Source organism: Phytophthora infestans, genomic scaffold (assembly GCF_000142945.1).
Source record: "Phytophthora infestans T30-4 supercont1.69 genomic scaffold, whole genome shotgun sequence".
Taxonomy (NCBI): Eukaryota; Oomycota; class Peronosporomycetes; order Peronosporales; family Peronosporaceae; genus Phytophthora; species Phytophthora infestans.
This window is the reverse complement of record NW_003303690.1, coordinates 250,405-268,074: the sequence shown is the minus strand read 5'-3', so window position 1 is coordinate 268,074 and position 17,670 is coordinate 250,405. Positions and strand designations below refer to the sequence as shown.

Sequence of the window (17,670 nt, the reverse complement as noted above, 5' to 3'; positions counted from 1 at the left end):
GATGAGTCAACCGACGCTAATCAAACAACAAATCTATCCGAAATTGCATTATAGCAGGTAAAATATTAGCTTTAATAGAACTCTATATATCGAATTAGTAGGGGCATTAAAATGCAAGGATTTAGACGAAGCGTGATCATATAAAACCCAGAGAACTAGCTGCTACTATCTGTATTTTATTTCACCACCACCCCCACTAGGGACACCAACTTGGGACTAAAGGAAGGCTGGCTTGAGCCATCACACAAGGCATTATAAGTCATTCCAAATTCTTGAAACGGGCTCAGCCCGCACTTGTATTTGCAATGTCATCACCAGTCTGGACAAAAAGCTACGCTATCTAAGGTCATCAAACCGCAAAATAGCAAAGGGTCTGGCACGCTTTTTACTGGACATTGTTCCGGTTTTTGTAAATTCGGTGATTCTGTACGTACTTCACAAGCATCTTTGCGACAGCGTCGTTGCTCATTTCTACTTGGCCTATCTTGAGCTTGATGTCCTCCATCCTGTGGTTATCCCACCTCTTAAACATTTCGCCCCGAACACGTTTGCTTTTAAGCATTGCCCGGATAGTTTCCGGGGCGAAGTCGAATGCTACACCCTCAGGAATCGTCTCACCTCTCGTGCTAAGCCCTTTATGGGGCCAATTTTTAAACGGCGCCTTGAGCCACTCCCTGAAACCAGAAAAGTTGACGACGCGCTCTTCTTCTGCGGCTTTAATGCTCTCAACACCATGATTTGAGCTGTAGTCTTGCACACGCTCATCGTAATCGTCTTTCACACGGGAAAGCTCGATTCTTAGGTGTCTGGACTTGCCAAAAGCCGCGGCGTTTGGATAGAATAACCAGGAAGGTGCTGCCTAGGCGCATTGCTGAATACAAGTATTGAATATTGACGCGAATTCCAGCTGGAAAAGACAAGCTCAAAACTAAAGGCACTGGTCTTATGACCGTCGGTGACGATTCACCTGTTTGTGATTCGGTGCATGCGTCTATCTGCTTATCTATTTTTTTTTGTCCCGTACATCTAAAAAAATTGATGACGGTAAATTTGGAAATGCCCAGTTGGTATTTTTGTACCGTATACATGTCCCCAGTACTGTGCATGTACGACGGACGCTGATTGACGATTTTAAGACCAACAATATTTGTGTTCATAGACTATTAATGGATGCTGCGCCCAACTGCGAATCGACACAAACTGTTTGCAGTAATAATGGACTCGGGTGTTAGCACCGTTACATTTTTTTTACATTGCGAACCTTGCCTGGCCTATCCTTAGTTACTGCGACCCCATCTTAACCTTAATTACCAGAATTAAAGATAAGTTGCAGTCGCAAATGTGTTAACTGTAAATACGTGTAAGGGAAAATGCAAGTTTCGTTTATGTGATCAGTTTCGCTCACTACCCCTTTCAATTAATTATACATGTAATACGATTCTGCTCTCATTCGATTTGATTGGTTACTCCTCAAAACCTCTATCATTTGATGTGCATTACTTTATTTGAAATCATGCTGGTGGCGTCTGCAGAAAGAAACCCACTGAGCGGCAGACTACACTCCTGGACACAATCATACGCCTACCTCGTCGAGTGCCCATAATGTTTATCCCTTTTGTGATACACCTATCTAAATACACACCCAATATCTTTATTTTCCAGAGGGCGCCCCAAGCGCCCTTAAGCGAAATCACTTAAATAGTTTGGTACCATCTCTTGTAAGATGCATTGACGCTACATCATGATAGAAAAATACATCTTAGTTAAACCATGCTAGACAATTACGAATCGCACATTTGTCGTATTTTTATTGACGGAGCACAATGAGTTAAAATTTTACAAAAGTGCACACCAGGCGACCTAATCCGGTCACTTCTTTTGCAAAAACACTCTAAGGGCGCACTTGTCGCCCTTATGTCACGAAAGGGTTATTATGTGGTACGGTTTTTACACAAGTTGCAAAACATGCTTCGAAACAGCAAGGACGTGCAAAGGCTCGCGTTTTTTTGCACTTCAACCCCTTGACCTCCAACGTTGTATCTTACGACATGTTCATTTTACAATGTTGTAAGATAAAATATTCAGCGACTAGCAATAGAAACTGGCTCTACATCAGAAACCCAGTATTTTAATCTAGTCAAATGAAAACAATAAGGTCCGAGAGGTAAGATAAAAACAGAAACGGTACAGAGCAAAGGTACTTGTGGAAAGAGAGGGAAAGAATCCAGTCGATTTGGTCTACACTGCAGTGCAGACCCACATAACAGAATTTATCCCAATGGGACGCCACGGTCAACGAAGACCCCCACCACTGCCACCGTCACACACGACATCGATTTTAGCCATTTGTAACGACAACTTGCTGCAGTGGAATGGACCACCCGACACCAAGAGAGATCGAGATGGAGTGGAAGTACAGAAGCTCGGATGGATCGACAGTGCTCTTTGGAAAGAGTGCAGTCATCGAATCCGGGCGTTTAAAAGAAGTTGATAGTGGGGACATGGAAAGCACCGTCCACTAGAAAAACGTGACGCCAAGTGCTCCTTTGATCGATAATGCGTGTTCTGAAGAGACTTTTCAGGTAGAAGTCGCGCAAGAAGTCGTGTAGACCGCTGATCGCTTGGCTTCAGCTGCCGATAGTGTCCGTAAAGATCATGTGGAGACTGCTGACGACGTGATACATGCGTAGGATGACATGGATCGGTAAGGGTGTATCAAAACGATACTAATGCCCAGTAATCACAGCGCACACTGAATGACCTGTTCAGACTGTCAAGCGGTTCTTAAGTAGATCTGTCGCAGGCAACAGCCACGAATTCCTCCTATTTGACACTAAGTCAGATGGAGCAGCAGTACGACGCTGCAGCAGGTCTTCAATTGCTATCAGAGGCATCCGGCTTAGCGAGTGACACATAACTCGACCTGCCACCTGTTCCTACATCAGACCAAGTGCTACGTCCGTGTCGTGAGCTGAAGAGAGATGTCAACTATATACCTGACACGGAGAACATGCACGCGTACGAAACTTCAGAACGAGGTCGAGTGATGATAGCGTCGAGGACCATAACGACGCCAGAGACGAGCTCGGTCGAGGTCGTAGTGATGCTCAAGACGATGGCTTTTCAGATGAAGATGCTGTCGAGATGGATGAAGCTTATGCTCAGGCACTTCAGATCGGCACTTACTCGACAAGATGTACAGCAACAAAAGGCGACATTATGTGCTACAGACTGGGCTTCGTTGTCATCCTAGCTCGATATCGGCGTGCAAGAATGTCTAGAGCTAGTTATTGATGAAGCCAGACCGGTCGCCGCCCCACGTGAGGTATGCCGCTTACCTTTTCTTACGCTATTCTATTTCATACCAAAACGCCCTTTGAGAGATGGTAAGCACCGAGACCAATAGGTATGGATTGAAACAAGTCCTCGGCGTGCAGTACGGATACGTGGAAGACAGCCTGATCGTTGGTGCGAAACTCTAAAGCAGATCCGCCGATGATTGAAGGCTAAGCCCGAGTATATTAAAAATAACGAGATTTCTCACGTGATCGGTTTGCTAGTTGCACGGATGTTTTGTCCCCAACAGCGACGCTTTGCTGTACCTTGGACAATGGCACAAGATACTGATATACCTGCCGGGAGGTTTTGTCGCTTTATGAGCCGGAAACCGGGTGCCAATACATCCTGAGGGATCTACACTTCGTTGATTACGAGAGCGACCGCTCATGGGATAAGTTGTGGAAGCTCCGCCCTGTTCTCAATAGGCTGCAGCAACGCTTCCTCGCTGGTTGGACTCTTCCTTCTGTTTTCTCCTTTGACGAAGGGGTGCTACCGGCAACCTCCAGGCGGAACATGACGCGGATGTTCATGTCCGACAAACCGCATCAGTATGGATCAAGAATGATTATGACCTGCGACTCGAGGACTACACACTGCTACATGTACTGAATTTGCATGTCGTAACTTATGGTGTTTGTGTGAAATGATTTAGCACCGAATGTCGTATGTTATCATACTCGATATGTACGCTGGTGAACGAAGAGATCCTGACGCTGCTTGACGCAGTCGACCACAAGACTGGTGCTACTGCAGTTGTAAGCAACTTGAAGGTCGTGCTTGACTCTACTACAAGGCATTCATGGCACGTAGCTGTCGTTGACCGATTCTACTCTTCGATCCGGCTAAATATCGAGCTACTTGGCATACATGTGTATGTCATCGGCACCATTACGCCCAATTGGCTTAAGTACGACAAACGCGTCAAGTAGAAGCGTCAAACACGACCACGTACTATACAAAGCGGAAACTTTACCTTCTCTCGCACGGTCGCTATTCCAAGCATGGTGGCTTTGCACTGGTGGTACCGCAAGCAAGTACCATCGGCGCCGCTATGGCAGAGTCGAGGATAGTCCGCAACGTTAAGCAAATTAATCCAATTACTATACCCTGTCCTGCCGCCTTGAGGGACTACCAGCGTTGGATGGGCGGAGTTGACGTCCACGACCAACTCCGCCTACAACACTATTTACTCCAAACGTCTACCAAGTTCAATAAACACAACAAAAGTGTATTTTTGGGGCTTGTCGGCCTTGCGCTAGTCAGCGTCTACGTATCCCAAAAAGAGGCTGCGAGAATCACCGGAACGGTTGCGATGAAGACCGGAGAATATTACAGTTCTCTCCAAAATCAACTCCTTCAGCGCAAAGCAGCAGACGTTGCTGGCGTCGTGGTGCCCCTCGCCCAACAAGCTAGAAGCGCAAGTGCACTCCGTTGCGCCTGACCCACGCGCCGGAACAGAGTGATTACTGGATTTCTGTAACGGGACGCAAAAACGTCGTCAGCGATCGTGTAGGGTTTGCGCGCTTTTGCGTACCGACACGAAGAAGAAATCTTTTGCTACCACCTACTTCTGCGAGCGCTGCTCTATCGATCTCTATAGTGAAATTATAGGTAGTGACAATATGCCTATCCGCATGTGTTTTAACGATAGTAGATCATATGGAGAGCACTGTGTGGTCGTCGCGATATTACTTTTAGACATTCTCCATCAATATCGATCAAGCAGAGGTGCGAGTGCAACACGCTACATATAATAACATTGTGGATACCCCTATGCAGCTACTTTGTGCTCTCGATCCCCAGTGTCTATTTCCATGTTAATCGCCCACAGAAACTGAACCCTACAATTTTCTAGTCAAAAATGACACATGTTTTATAAAGGTTTTTGTATTGGAGCGATTGTGGCCGTAAATTGTGACCAGCTTGACAGGCCTCTTTTTTATGCCAGCCTACCTTTAAAGAGGAAAACACGAGCGTTAGCACATCCATCTTATTTTGAAGGATGCATTATCCTTTTTATTTTTCTACAGCTACCATTATATATTACTACTAGTCATACTCAGTTCATATTACCTCGAAGTATGCATTAATACTTTGTACTTAGTAAAATCAAGAAAAGTAATGCATGCGTAAACTGTACGCGCCTAAGTATTTAGCCCAAACAGCTGTTTTTGCGAGGTTTTATTCTGATTCTTGGGACCTTGAGGATTTATATCTAGGTTTTGGGAGAAAAAAAACTATTATGGCCTTGTCTCCAATTTAATGGTAGAACTTGTTTTCCACGAAGCAGCTTTTCTGATTGATTCGATGCAACTACGTCGAGCTCTCGATCCCTAGTGTCCATTTGATGGACCACAGAAACTCAGCTGCCTTTTATGCCTTAATTGGACACCTGCTGCCGGTAAATAGTGAAGGTCTCACAAAAATGAACGAAGCTGGTATCTTCCCTTACTTGTAGTGGTAACGACCATTTCAGAGACAGTCTAGCTTCGCGTATCAGCTCCTGCGTAGCGCTGTGTGTCGAAGTCTCCTCCAGATCCACGTTGTTTCTCAGAAGATGAATGATGATGATTCCTAGGAATGAATGCGCATGGCGCCACGAAGTCTATTGACAGTCAATACACGACCATGTTGCGATGTCCGTCTCGGGGTAGCAACACTCTCTCACATTTTAATTGGCATCCGACTACACCCCACGAATCGCCATGAGCAGCTTCTCGATGTTTGAATCTGTAACCTTCACCATCACCAAAGCCGTCACCCCATTATTGAGTGGGAGATGCAGCGCAAGTACGTTGTGGCTCACACTGAAATATCTACCACAATGCCAATAGCTAACCTGCTCTGCTCGTTTGTAGCTCAGCTGCGTGCTTCGAATTCATCAAACAAAATGCCACTCGAAACGACCCTGCCTCTGTAGTTGCTGCTATCGACACCTTCGCGGCGAACAACACCATGATGAACGTTGGCGCAACTAAAGGCGCCATCATTGACGCCAAAAATCGACAGAAGACACCACGAGCCATGGCCGAGATCGGCGCTTACACGGGCTACAGTGCCGTGCGCTTCGCTAACACCCAACGTGAAGCAGCGAAAGCGGCTGGCGTCGACTCCCACTACTACTCTTTCGAGTATTCACCGGAGTTTGCAGCGCGTGTTCGTGAGGTACCTTGAATGAAGTGTATTTGCGCGTCACTTGATAGACTTACACTTTTTGTGTCTTCAGATTGTCTCGTTCGCCGGATTGGACGATCAAGTGACGATCATTCAAGGCGCATTTTCGGACCAGCTGCACCGTTTGGAGGGCAAGTCTGTTGACGTGGGGTGCGGCTTATCTGCTATACAAAATCGGATGCTTTTCAATACAATTTCCATTGGATGGAAATCGATACTTCTGTATGTATTATGCAAAACATGTGGTATTAGAACTACTATGGCTATCACCACGATGTCGTGAGTCACGCTTCGACTAGAAAAGACGCGCTGTAACGTTTAGTCCTTCGTGGTGGCACTTGTTAATCAGCGCAGCCAATTGATCCACTTCCAGCAATTCCCTAGCACCATTGTTGAACTCAACCGCCCAGTTATAGACACCTCTTGGCCCAATACAATTTTGCCAATCCACAACTCGGCCAGGTACATTTCTCAACGTGATTTTTCCTTCGGTGTCTTCAACGGGAAGTTGTTTGGTCACGTTCCACCCAATTGGAAAGGATGGTTTTTGAACGAATTGTTTTTCCAGTTTTCCAACGTCGAAGTATCTAGAGTCGTCCTTGCTCAGACAATTTGTTTTTTTCCGCTGACCCCCACTCTGTTTCCGAACAGGCATGAGAGCGGTTGCTGTTTGCAGGTCGTATTGCTCCATCAGGGCAAGTGTTGCAATAACATGACTGCAAACCCAGATAGTAGTCCAAAACCCCTTACAATCACAGCGATATCGTGACCGAACAGCCAGAATCTGTAAGGATAAATTGTAAAAATTATTTTTTGCATCTCAACATTTTACACAATGTTACCTGATCCGACGGTACTGTAGGGGTCAAGCTCAGCTGAAAGTCTGAAGTAGGTGCATCTGGATGTACTAAAACCTCGTGCAATGAGGCAAAACAGATTAAAATCAGGAACTTTGGACCTCTTCCGTAGTTTTCCTTTTTTCGAGTCGAGATATCTGTATGACATACAAACATTGAAAGTTATGCTGATATATTAAGTTGGATAAATGATGAAAAAAAAAACCTGGAGACTCGGGCATCGGTGACTTCCACTCCATGGTTTTTAGGGTAAACAGCGTATTCCCAAGTATTGAAAACAATGGAGCTCAGCTTTGTTGGGGAATCCAAGATGAGGTATTGCTTCCTATGATTTTTTTCACGAAAAAACACTCGTGCGTGTTCAACCATTTCGCTGGGAACAGGACCTAAAACAATTTTTTATTTAGTCAAACATATTATGATGGAAAAGTTAAATATTACCTTCGCAGAAATGACCGTATCGGGAAATCTTTTTGTCACTGTTCAGCAAAAGGATCGCTGGGAGAGTGTCATTCAAAACGACTGAGGTCGCTGCATGTAGCTGCGGAGTACACACCGTTTTTATCACTTTGTTGTGGGATTCGATGGGGGTTTGTGACGGCAAAACACCAGGCACAGCAGAAGTAGCAAACCATGTACCCCATAGAGCGCCCAAATACTGGCTTTTGAACCAATCCGCGTACGCTTGTTCGTTTTTGTCGCTCCAATATGTAACTATACGCTCAGCCATTGCCGTAAATTGTTCTTCGATACGCGCTTGCTCGAGGAGGTATATATTCATCTCGACGTAAGAACTGTAGAATCCAGAGTCATTCAATAGGCCAGCTTTTTCGAACGCTTTTCTGAAAAGGTTTGGATAACAATTAAGTATTTTGATACCAGGCCAGATGGAGGAAAAAGCTGTAGCAATGTAGGAAGCATGATCTTGGCTTCCGTACTTTAAAACCAAAGAATCGTTGAAGTAATCAGCGACGAATCGCTTAGCTGTAGAGAATAACGTTTTGTAGGCAGACTCATGCTCCGTACGCACAAATATGTACATCCAAGGTACAAATGAATGTCGGTAACGTTTTCTTTCATACACAGAGCAAGAACTGCCAAGTGCTACCAGAGTCCAGCGATCTTTAATAAACGTGAATAATATACATGGGTTAGCAGCTGTAATAAATATTTTGTAATTATTTAGTAATAGCACTTACTGAAATCGATGCGGTAGGTGCCATCGGTAACTCCAACGAGACCGGTCTCTCTTTGATCACAAATACATCGGTACAGATTTCGAAAAAGACGTCGCGATGTGAAAATAACACCAAACGAAGTTTCTTTCCCAGTGTCACCATCAAACTTGTGATCAAATGTGTTCAATATAAGTAATTCATTTTGAAAGTCGAGACTTTGTTGAGTAAATGCCGCCAAATCCATAAACCCATAAATCCCCAAGCTTCCGAAAATCTTGTCAGCCGTAGTACACATGTGCAGGTGGGCCCACTCCATCAGAACTGAAAAACTTGAAATATCCCAATTATTTTTAGTTTCTTCTTCATTTCTGTTCTTCAGTTTGATTTCGTCTGGAATCTTGGCTAGCATGGTTGGGTCAAGTTTATATTTCTTCTGTAGTAGAAGTACGCATCGTTTTGGACCTGCTCCACCTTGAAGAATGCTATCCACCTCTGGTTTTATCTGCATGTCAATACCAGACCTCTTTCGGTGCGTTAGCAACTGGCTATGGGTACCACTAGATTCTACTTCGTATGAAGAAGTCGTTATGGAATGAGAAGAGTTGATCTCTGAAATCTTAACGATCCGTAGCCGACGAGAACACGCCTCATGCGAAATGCAAGTGTAGACACTCTTGCGACGTTCTGTCGGCCCATACGTGCGTAGATGGCTGTATTCAGATGTATCAGCACTGTGTAGCGCTGTTACAGCAGCATCTTCTGTAAAATGGGTTGAGATAAACCGGAATGAACTATGTGCGACGTTAGAAGAATCACCCTCAGGCGGCGAGACCTCTGGTTCTTGTCCATCGTCGCTCATGACTGCGGTTCAGCGTCTGTTGGCGAATGCGCCGTCTCGTGTCATACCAGGATGTCTAAAAATATCAATACTGTAAAACATTTGTGCATCCGGACCTTTTGTCCATCCGGACGCCAGAATTAGCCAATCATAATGATGTAGCTATTTGAAAAAACCTTACTATGGAGCATTTGTCCATGCGGACCTACCTATTTATACCCACTCTACTATTTATGCACAGGATAAAGCCGCGGTGAAACTACTAGCAAGCAGACAACCAGCCTTTCACATTCAGAGCCTGCAAGTGCCAGCATGGCAAGAGGGCGGAGCCGCGCTCCTGGTGGCGCTGGGCGAAAGCCAAACGGCTACAAACGCGAGTGCGAGAGCTACACTAAAAAGCTGGACGTAATAAATTTCCTTCGTGACAACAATGATGACATGGATGCTACTCTCGATAGATTTTACTGCCAACTCATCCCAGCAAAACGCGTATCAAAGCGCAAGCGGATCAACGAGTGGTCGAAGCAGCGTACACACATTGAAGCCATGGTTGCCTCCACCGCTACGGCAAATTTGAGGTCTTACAGAGCCCCAGGAACAGCAACAACAATCAGCAAGTCTGGAGAAGAAAGCATTGTTGAGTGGATTAATTCGCTACGTGGTGAGGGTATCCCTGTGTCCCGTCTAATGCTTCAACTTCAAGCTCAGGAAGTTGCCCGTGACGAAGGCGTAGCAGATGGCGTTTTCACTGGGAGTTGGTGCTGGCAGCAGGGGTTTCTGTCTCGTCATGGCTTGTCTTTGAGAACAAAAACTCGTCAAGGCCAGAAAACCCCTGCTGCCATGGAAGACGCTGCCAACAACTTTTGGCAAGAGGTAGAGCAAGCAAAAAATGATCTTGGTGTAGATAAATTCTACAATGCAGACCAAAGCGGCATTTGCTTCGAGTATCTTCCCAAGCAGACGGTGGACAGAAAAGGTGTCAATACAGTGTGGGTCAGATGTGGTGGAAAGGACAAGGAACGCCTGACAGGCATGTTTCTGGCAGATTCGACTGGAAAACAGTATGACCCTTTTTTCGTGGTTAAGACTGAGCCCTCGCGCAACCCCGACAAAGCGGCCTACAACTACGTGGCCCAACATGGCTTTGGAGACTCCTTGTGGAAAACAATGCAAACAATTCAGAGTGATGCTGCTCTGCAAATCTATGGCAACAGCTCTGCGTGGTGGAACTCAGGCTTATCCGTCGCTTTTCTGGACTACCATTTCGCAAATCGAGATGAGGCACAGCCGGTACTGTTGCTTTGGGATGATTTCTCGGCTCATTGGACTGATGAAGTGCTTGAGCATACAGAGCTGCTAAATATGCACCTTCTTAAAGTTCCTCCTGGATTAACTTCTGTGTGCCAACCAGCTGATATATCCTGGTTTCGACCACTTAAAGAACGCCTTCGAAAGCGCTGGGCTCAGCACGTGTCGGAGCAGCTACAACAATTCCGTCAAGGAAATTCAGGCGGCAAATTTCAGCTTAATCCTCCCTCTAGAAGCGATGCTATCTACTGGGCTACGGCAGCGTGGAACGCTCTCGGCGCTTCGGTGATTCAAAGAGGCTTTAAACGCCAACTTGCGGTAAGTCCGGCAACTGAGCACGAAAACCAACTCGTTGAAGCGTTGGAGCGACTGCAACTGGTTGAAGAGACCGTCAGCGAATCTGACGATGTCATCAACCAGTTCATTAACGAGACAGATGATCAGCAGTAGTGGATCTGCAGGAAGATTTGCATTTGGCATAGGAGTAGAGAAAAGGTAAGCTTCAAATCATGAGGTTTTTCATTTGTATGCAATCTTGTGCGTCCGCATGCACAAATGTTTTACAGTATGTTGTAACACACACAGCTGTAATATAAATAAACGGGACAGAGTACACGTTTTGTTGGTATCTGATCGACAATCTGATTGGTTTTGAAATCAGGACTAACATCTTCATTTTCTTTGAGGCCTTGGCCAGAAAGCTTCACTTCGAAATTAGCCAAGGACGCATCGATAGCAATGGAAACAAGCTGTAAGCGTGTCTCGGGCTTGGTGCCATCTTAAAAAATAATAATCGGAAACATGTATTCGAATTTACACCTTTTTTTAAATTGTAATGGTTATAGCATTAAATATTGGTGGCTATATTTTGAATGCTTTACGGCACTAATTTTGTGTTCTCTGCACCTTCTTCGGCCCGCTAACTTGTAGTTAGAAGATTAATTGGGCGCTAAAGACTGTTTTGATACCCACCGTCGATTGAAGCAGGGATGCGAATTCGAGCACTCGTCCAGTACAATAGTTGATTTTTGCAGGTGAGGTATTTTGTGCTCAGTAGTATCCGGCTGTGATCAAGTTACATAAAACTAATGATAAATCACTAAAGCTACCGATAAAATCTAGTTTCGGGCTCATCTTTTGGGCTACTTTAAAATTGTCCAGATTATTATTTAAAAATAATTCGAAAGTACTTGCCCGGCCCACTTCAAAATGATGATTTTAGTTTTGGGCTAAAAACTCTTAAACAAGAGCTAGCTGGTAGACGCAAGGCACACCACGTCATAGCCCGGAGTACGGCGCACAGGAACATATTTTTTAGGTTGTAAGAATGGTAAATATGCGCGTGGACGCTGCGATCAAAACCGCCGTGCTCAGAAAGTCAATAGTTTTTTGTCGCAATTCATTCAATATTTAGCGATATTACACCGTACTTTAAGAGTGGCTAAACCGGGCAATTAACAACAGCTGGACGCAGTTTCAGACGCATGGACTTACTAGAAGCACCGCGAATAAGATGTGTTTGGGGCGAGGTTTATTCGGGAAGTCGAGAGCATTTGTCTAAACCAGCTATTTGTATTGATTAATCAGTGATAGCCTAAAAATTATTTCTAATTTAGGCATACAGCTGACTGTATCCTTTCGTAACCGCATCGGTGTCGACTACAACCGACATTGGCATTCGGGCATTACGTCCAATGTGTTTCCTAACGCGCGGAAGCTTGAAATCGTTACTCCCACCACTAGCCATTTTAGACTCCATCACTTTCTGCAAAGTGATAGAACACTTGTCAAGTGTTTGCCACCTGAGCTCGTCGAAAGCTTCCTCAACCGCCGTAATAACTTGTCAGAGTCGTAGGTAGCTTTTTGATACTGTATAGCTTGAATAGCCGAGAAGTAACCCAAATCAAGTACATTTAGGTAAAGGTGACCGAGGTGGCTGATATCGTATCTTTATCCTTCAGCCATCAACCATCCCAGCATGTACTAATTGAGCATCACCTTCTAATACGTGAGGCCTTGCATTATCCTGCTGGACGACCACGGTCGAGCCTCTGCGAACTTAAAACAAAAAATAATTATTGGGCTACTACAATTAAAATTACATTTAAAAAATACATGTCAGTTTGGATCGAATTGTTGGAAATACTTTTTCGACAAGTAGTTCGCGGTAAAGAGCTTGTGTCATCGACACACGCTTCGTAATTAGCGTACCGTTAGGACGATTAACGGAGCCACGAACCGCCTCGACCCTTTTAACAATAGGCCAAATGCCAATCTTACCATCAAAGTACTGTTTCTTGTAAAAGTCGTAGCGAGGACACGCGACAGCGGCTAAGAACATGATTTTACCTATGTATCGCTTGTTTGCACAGGATTGATAAGGCAACTGCTTATTGGCTGTCAGGTAATATCTCGTGGCCACTTTGTTGAGGTTAAACTACTTTTCATCTACATGCACAGTATTGTACGTATGATGCATGCGGTACATTTGGGCACCTAAGCCAAAACAATATAAGCAAGATAATTAACACCTGCAACAATTAAAAGGTTGAGTAATAATACTTTTTGAGATGTTACAGTACCTAATGCCATCTCGCCATGCGATAAAACCCATTGTACTGTAGTCGTTTTGTCTTGTGAGCATCAGTAAGAGTAGGTTTAACACGAGAAGATGCGCGACGTAGAGTCCCATCAGCAAGATACCGCTGTAGCGTAGTGCGTGGTATACCAGATGCAGCCACCAATGCTCGCTGGGTTTGCCTCTGGCAAAGCGGCACCCCTTGGACGAGCTCCAGAACTTCTTGTACGGACAGGCGCCTCCCGCTCTTGAGTTGCACTCGCTTCTGGGCGAATATAAAGCTAGCCTTTTGGTGCGACTTCTTGACGCTGTTGAGACACATATCAAAAGCCTCCATGGCTGCACAAACTGCCGCACTGAGTTTACCGTCGACGCTCCGTTCAGCAATATAAACAGCTACATTGAGGCGAGTTTCAGGCGCAATGTCTTGTTTCCCAGGCGTTCTGGGCATCGTGTCAAAACCCAAACTGCGCGGTTAGCTTTACGCTAGGCCAACCATAATTTTAGTGGCCCGTAGCCATGCAAAACCAGAGTCCCTTTTGATCCAATAGAAATAATTGTTTTAGCTATGTGCGATCAATAAAAAAAACAACTATCATGTTGAACGGGCCGGAGAAGTACGACGTTTTCTCTGTGTTGGACTCATCCTCTAAGTTTTGATCAATAAATGGGCTTGGTGCTCGTAGTACTAAGAATAAAACAATGATGATACATGTACTTTCCAAAAATCGACTACTTTACTAAGCATAGTGATTTAGTAGCTAGCAAATAAAACAACATATATTGTGTCTTTCATTATTTCTGCGGTCATAATTCTGTCGCAATTCCTATATCTCTATCATTGCTAAAACCGGCCGCATTTATTTAATTCCGCCCTAAATACGTTTAAAAGACGGGCCTAAAACAGCGCCAACGGTTGGCACACAAAAATCAGAGCGCGCCAAGGTAAGAAGAACTGATACAAGTGCGCATCAGTGTTAAAGGACCGCGGTAGTACTGACCTCTGTCTTGGGTCCTTGTGTAGCAATATACTGCAGCCTGAACGTCGCCGCCGTCAACCACTTTGACAGTCAGTCGCTGTGTGTTCTCCGCTGTGTCGCTGAGCGCTATGCCGCCCGGTAATAATCCCCCCCCTCCCGATTGGTAATCGGACTCAGAGTGTCAGCCTAGCGAAGCCCGTCCGCTAACCTCGGCATCCTTGTGCTGCCCCCCCCCCTCCCCCCCGTGCGCCCGCCGGTACGAGCTGTTCTTTGTATTTATACAAGGATAAACATCGTACATCGTACGTTGTACATTACAACCTTCTGAAGCTGTGTATCTGTGTAAGGCAGAGAGGTGTGAGCGTGATGTAAGTAATTTACTTAAGAGAAGAATGGTATGACCTCTTCAAATAACAATTGTGCTAAATTACACTCGCGTCTCTGCTTCGTGTGTCATCACTAGTGCGTACTAACAAATCGAGAAAACTGTGAATACAAATAATCTAACTGACGTTGTTTCCATCTAGGTGTAGTAATTATGGCCTCGCCGCTGCCTACAACAATGGCTGTCGTCCTAACGCTAAAAAGGGTGGGCGCGCCATTTGGCAGCAGCAGAACAAGCTATGACACACCTCATACGATGGAGTTCGTGCTCAGTGATGGATACCTCGGCTTCCGTAGAGTTGTTCAGTGTGCTACCAAACTTTTCCTCCACTGCCTCCTGCAGCTCCTCAACGTAAAGACACGGATGAACACGAATATAATCCTCTTCAAACATTATCGCCTCTTTAGACCATCTAGCCGATTTGTTCTTGCTATCTTGTGGTAACACGTTTCCCTTTGATTTAAAGAGACCGTTCCACCGCTCAAAATATCGCACTGATACTCCTAAAACACAGGACGCTATCGCTATACTAATGTCGTACATGTAAACGAGGACGATTGCCCGCCACCAGATCTCGAGACCGTCATGGCAGTCCGCGGACGAAACAAAACTGACATCAAACTGAGATCGAAATACCGCAATCAGCTTTCTAAACCAAAATGTAATACTGGTTAGAAAAAAATTATTCGCTCATGCTAGGAGAGACTTCATATATTTTCTACTGTCGAAGTGAATTTAACGTCGTTAATTGAATAAAAAATTGAGACGAAGTCGAGATCTGCTTTCAGTTCTCAATTTCAGCTTCAATGCAAAAAAATGTTTCAACGGCCAAATACATGTGTAACGATCGGAAAATGAAACCAATATTTACGGTATTTAACATAATTGATTATTGAGCCTAGTCGTATTGGAATGATCATTTTTGTCCTGTCGAGGAGGTTCTAGTTTTACAAACATATAAATCTTGAGTCAAATACAGGCAGTACAACATTATTTTTGTATCTTCAATTTAATAAATTATTATTGAGGTCGAGCATATTGAAAAGATTAGATCTGTACAGGGTAGCAGACAAAGTATTAACCAGTGGAGCTGTCATTGGAGGAACATCGTGGTGACGTCCTCCCAGTATGAGCACAGCTCCCAGTATGAGATGCGCTCATACTTGGACTAGCCCGTTCGTAGCTTTATGTGCTTTGGCCTTAATCTCACGGACAGCACCAGAAAGTTGCTTTACCCAGTATCAGCGAGCAATTTACCCAACAGTGTTTAAGCTAGGCAAATGCATAGGCTAGCATTGCATTCCAAACATTAAGCACTCTCAATTATCTATGTGACGGCTGTCAAAAGCTACCGTGGACTAAAGGTCTCTTACATGTCATATATCGTTACTTATAACTCGGTTAACGTTTTGGGACGAAATAAAGTCTGCGTATCCCTCCCTGCAATTTAAATCCTAATTGTTTTTACTGTAATTTATACAGTGATTTACAGATGGAGCTAAAATACCGGTACTGGTCAATGTATTTAGTAGACGTTGATGCGCACATAGCTTAGAACCGCTCGAAGCGTAGCAATATTGTACCACTTGATGTTTGTAGTCCAAGTTGAACTCTGCATTCCGAGCACTTTCTTTAATATAATTAACTACAAAGTAGAATTCATACTTCGAAGTAATATGTATTAAACTACTACTAGTAGTAATATACTTGTTTAAAAGTAGCTGTCAAAAATAAAAAAAGATAATACTGCTAGCAAAAACCAAAGAGTTTTACTGTAGTATATTAGTACTACGTAGTTCGGACCGGTGTCACACAAGGCCTTCATCATGGGTTATCTTTCTTTGCAAGGTGCAAGTAACCATTCTTCTTTAGCCAATCATCATACTTCGTCAGGAACCGCTTGAACCCTGACGGTGTCGACCACCTGCCAGTGTATAATAGGGTGGACCATTGGTTCTTGACGTCGTCATAAGATTTTTTCTGCGCAACTAGCTCCTTAAACCTTCGCTCGAGAATTTTTGCCTCCTTCCCCAGGTACCATGCTTTGATACGTCTCAGCTGTTCTGCAGCTTTCTTGCCAAGATGTTTAGGTGTCTCAAGGGTTTTCTTGCCGATGGACTTGGTTTTCTCCGTTATTGTATGGGAGACACCTCGCTCTTCTGCTTCATCCCTGTCTTCCATCTTGCCTTCACCCCTCAGGACTCTCTGGTCATGCTTGGAAAGATTATTGACAACACCGCTGCGCGAAGTCGACTTGCTGTACAGTGTGCGCTTCTGTGGCTTATTCGTCTCGAATGAAGAGGCTTCACCACTTGAAAAAAAGACGACCAGAGTCGCAAACAGCGCCCACAGGATCAGGCGCATTATTGTAGTAGCCTTGTTGCAGATACCGGTGAGTTCCAAAGTGGCTATCATTCCGGCAGTTGATAGTTCCATTCGTCACTATTCATAAACATTATGGCACATGAACAAGAATAGTTGGTTAGGGGTGAAATCAAATCAATCCAGATTTTTTGTCATCATAAACATTATGGCAAACTCCAGTCTGACGGTATAGAAACCTTCCAAGCGATATTCTTTGACGTTGCATCGTACTACGGAGTAGTATTGAACTGCTTCGAACATTCTAAAATAAAATACCATTGCATGTGTAGAAAATACCAGTTTCAAAAATTAAAACGAGAGCTGCAAGGTGAAGTATCTTTGCATTCCCTATTTGTGTTCTTAAAACGAGGACATTCTTTAATACAGTACATATGTACTAATCGCAATCTTTAAAATGTGACGCAAAGTAGAAGCACGCAGCACACTGATAGCTTTAGCTCATAGGTTCGCATTTGTAGAAAATCAGCTCATTGCTAAGTACGCATGCGAGCGTGCTGATTGGATTGTAAGAAAGCAAAGAATCTCCGATTTTCTTTTATAAATTACATTTTATTATAGAAAATTGGACAAAGTTTCTGTCCTTTTAGGCAACAACGAAATTGCATACGTGAAAGCAAAAAGATGAATGAGGAGATACATCTCTACAAA

At 44.3% G+C, this 17,670-nt stretch overlaps 2 protein-coding genes across 2 annotated transcripts; one reads left to right on the top strand and one right to left on the bottom strand.

Annotated features, from left to right (window-relative positions):
* Positions 1-6,044: 6,044 nt before the first annotated feature.
* Positions 6,045-6,513, top strand: PITG_18511 (uncharacterized protein; the record flags this gene model as incomplete). Its single annotated transcript, XM_002997582.1, has 3 exons — positions 6,045-6,071; positions 6,119-6,129; positions 6,198-6,513. 3 exons carry the CDS (start codon positions 6,045-6,047, stop codon positions 6,511-6,513), a joined length of 354 nt encoding a protein of 117 aa, XP_002997628.1.
* A 9,948-nt stretch (positions 6,514-16,461) lies between these two features.
* Positions 16,462-17,001, bottom strand: PITG_18510 (secreted RxLR effector peptide protein, putative; the record flags this gene model as incomplete). The annotated part of the gene is made up of 1 exon (XM_002997581.1): positions 16,462-17,001. The coding sequence occupies one exon, from the start codon at positions 16,999-17,001 to the stop codon at positions 16,462-16,464; it is 540 nt and encodes a 179-aa protein (XP_002997627.1).
* Positions 17,002-17,670: the final 669 nt, after the last annotated feature.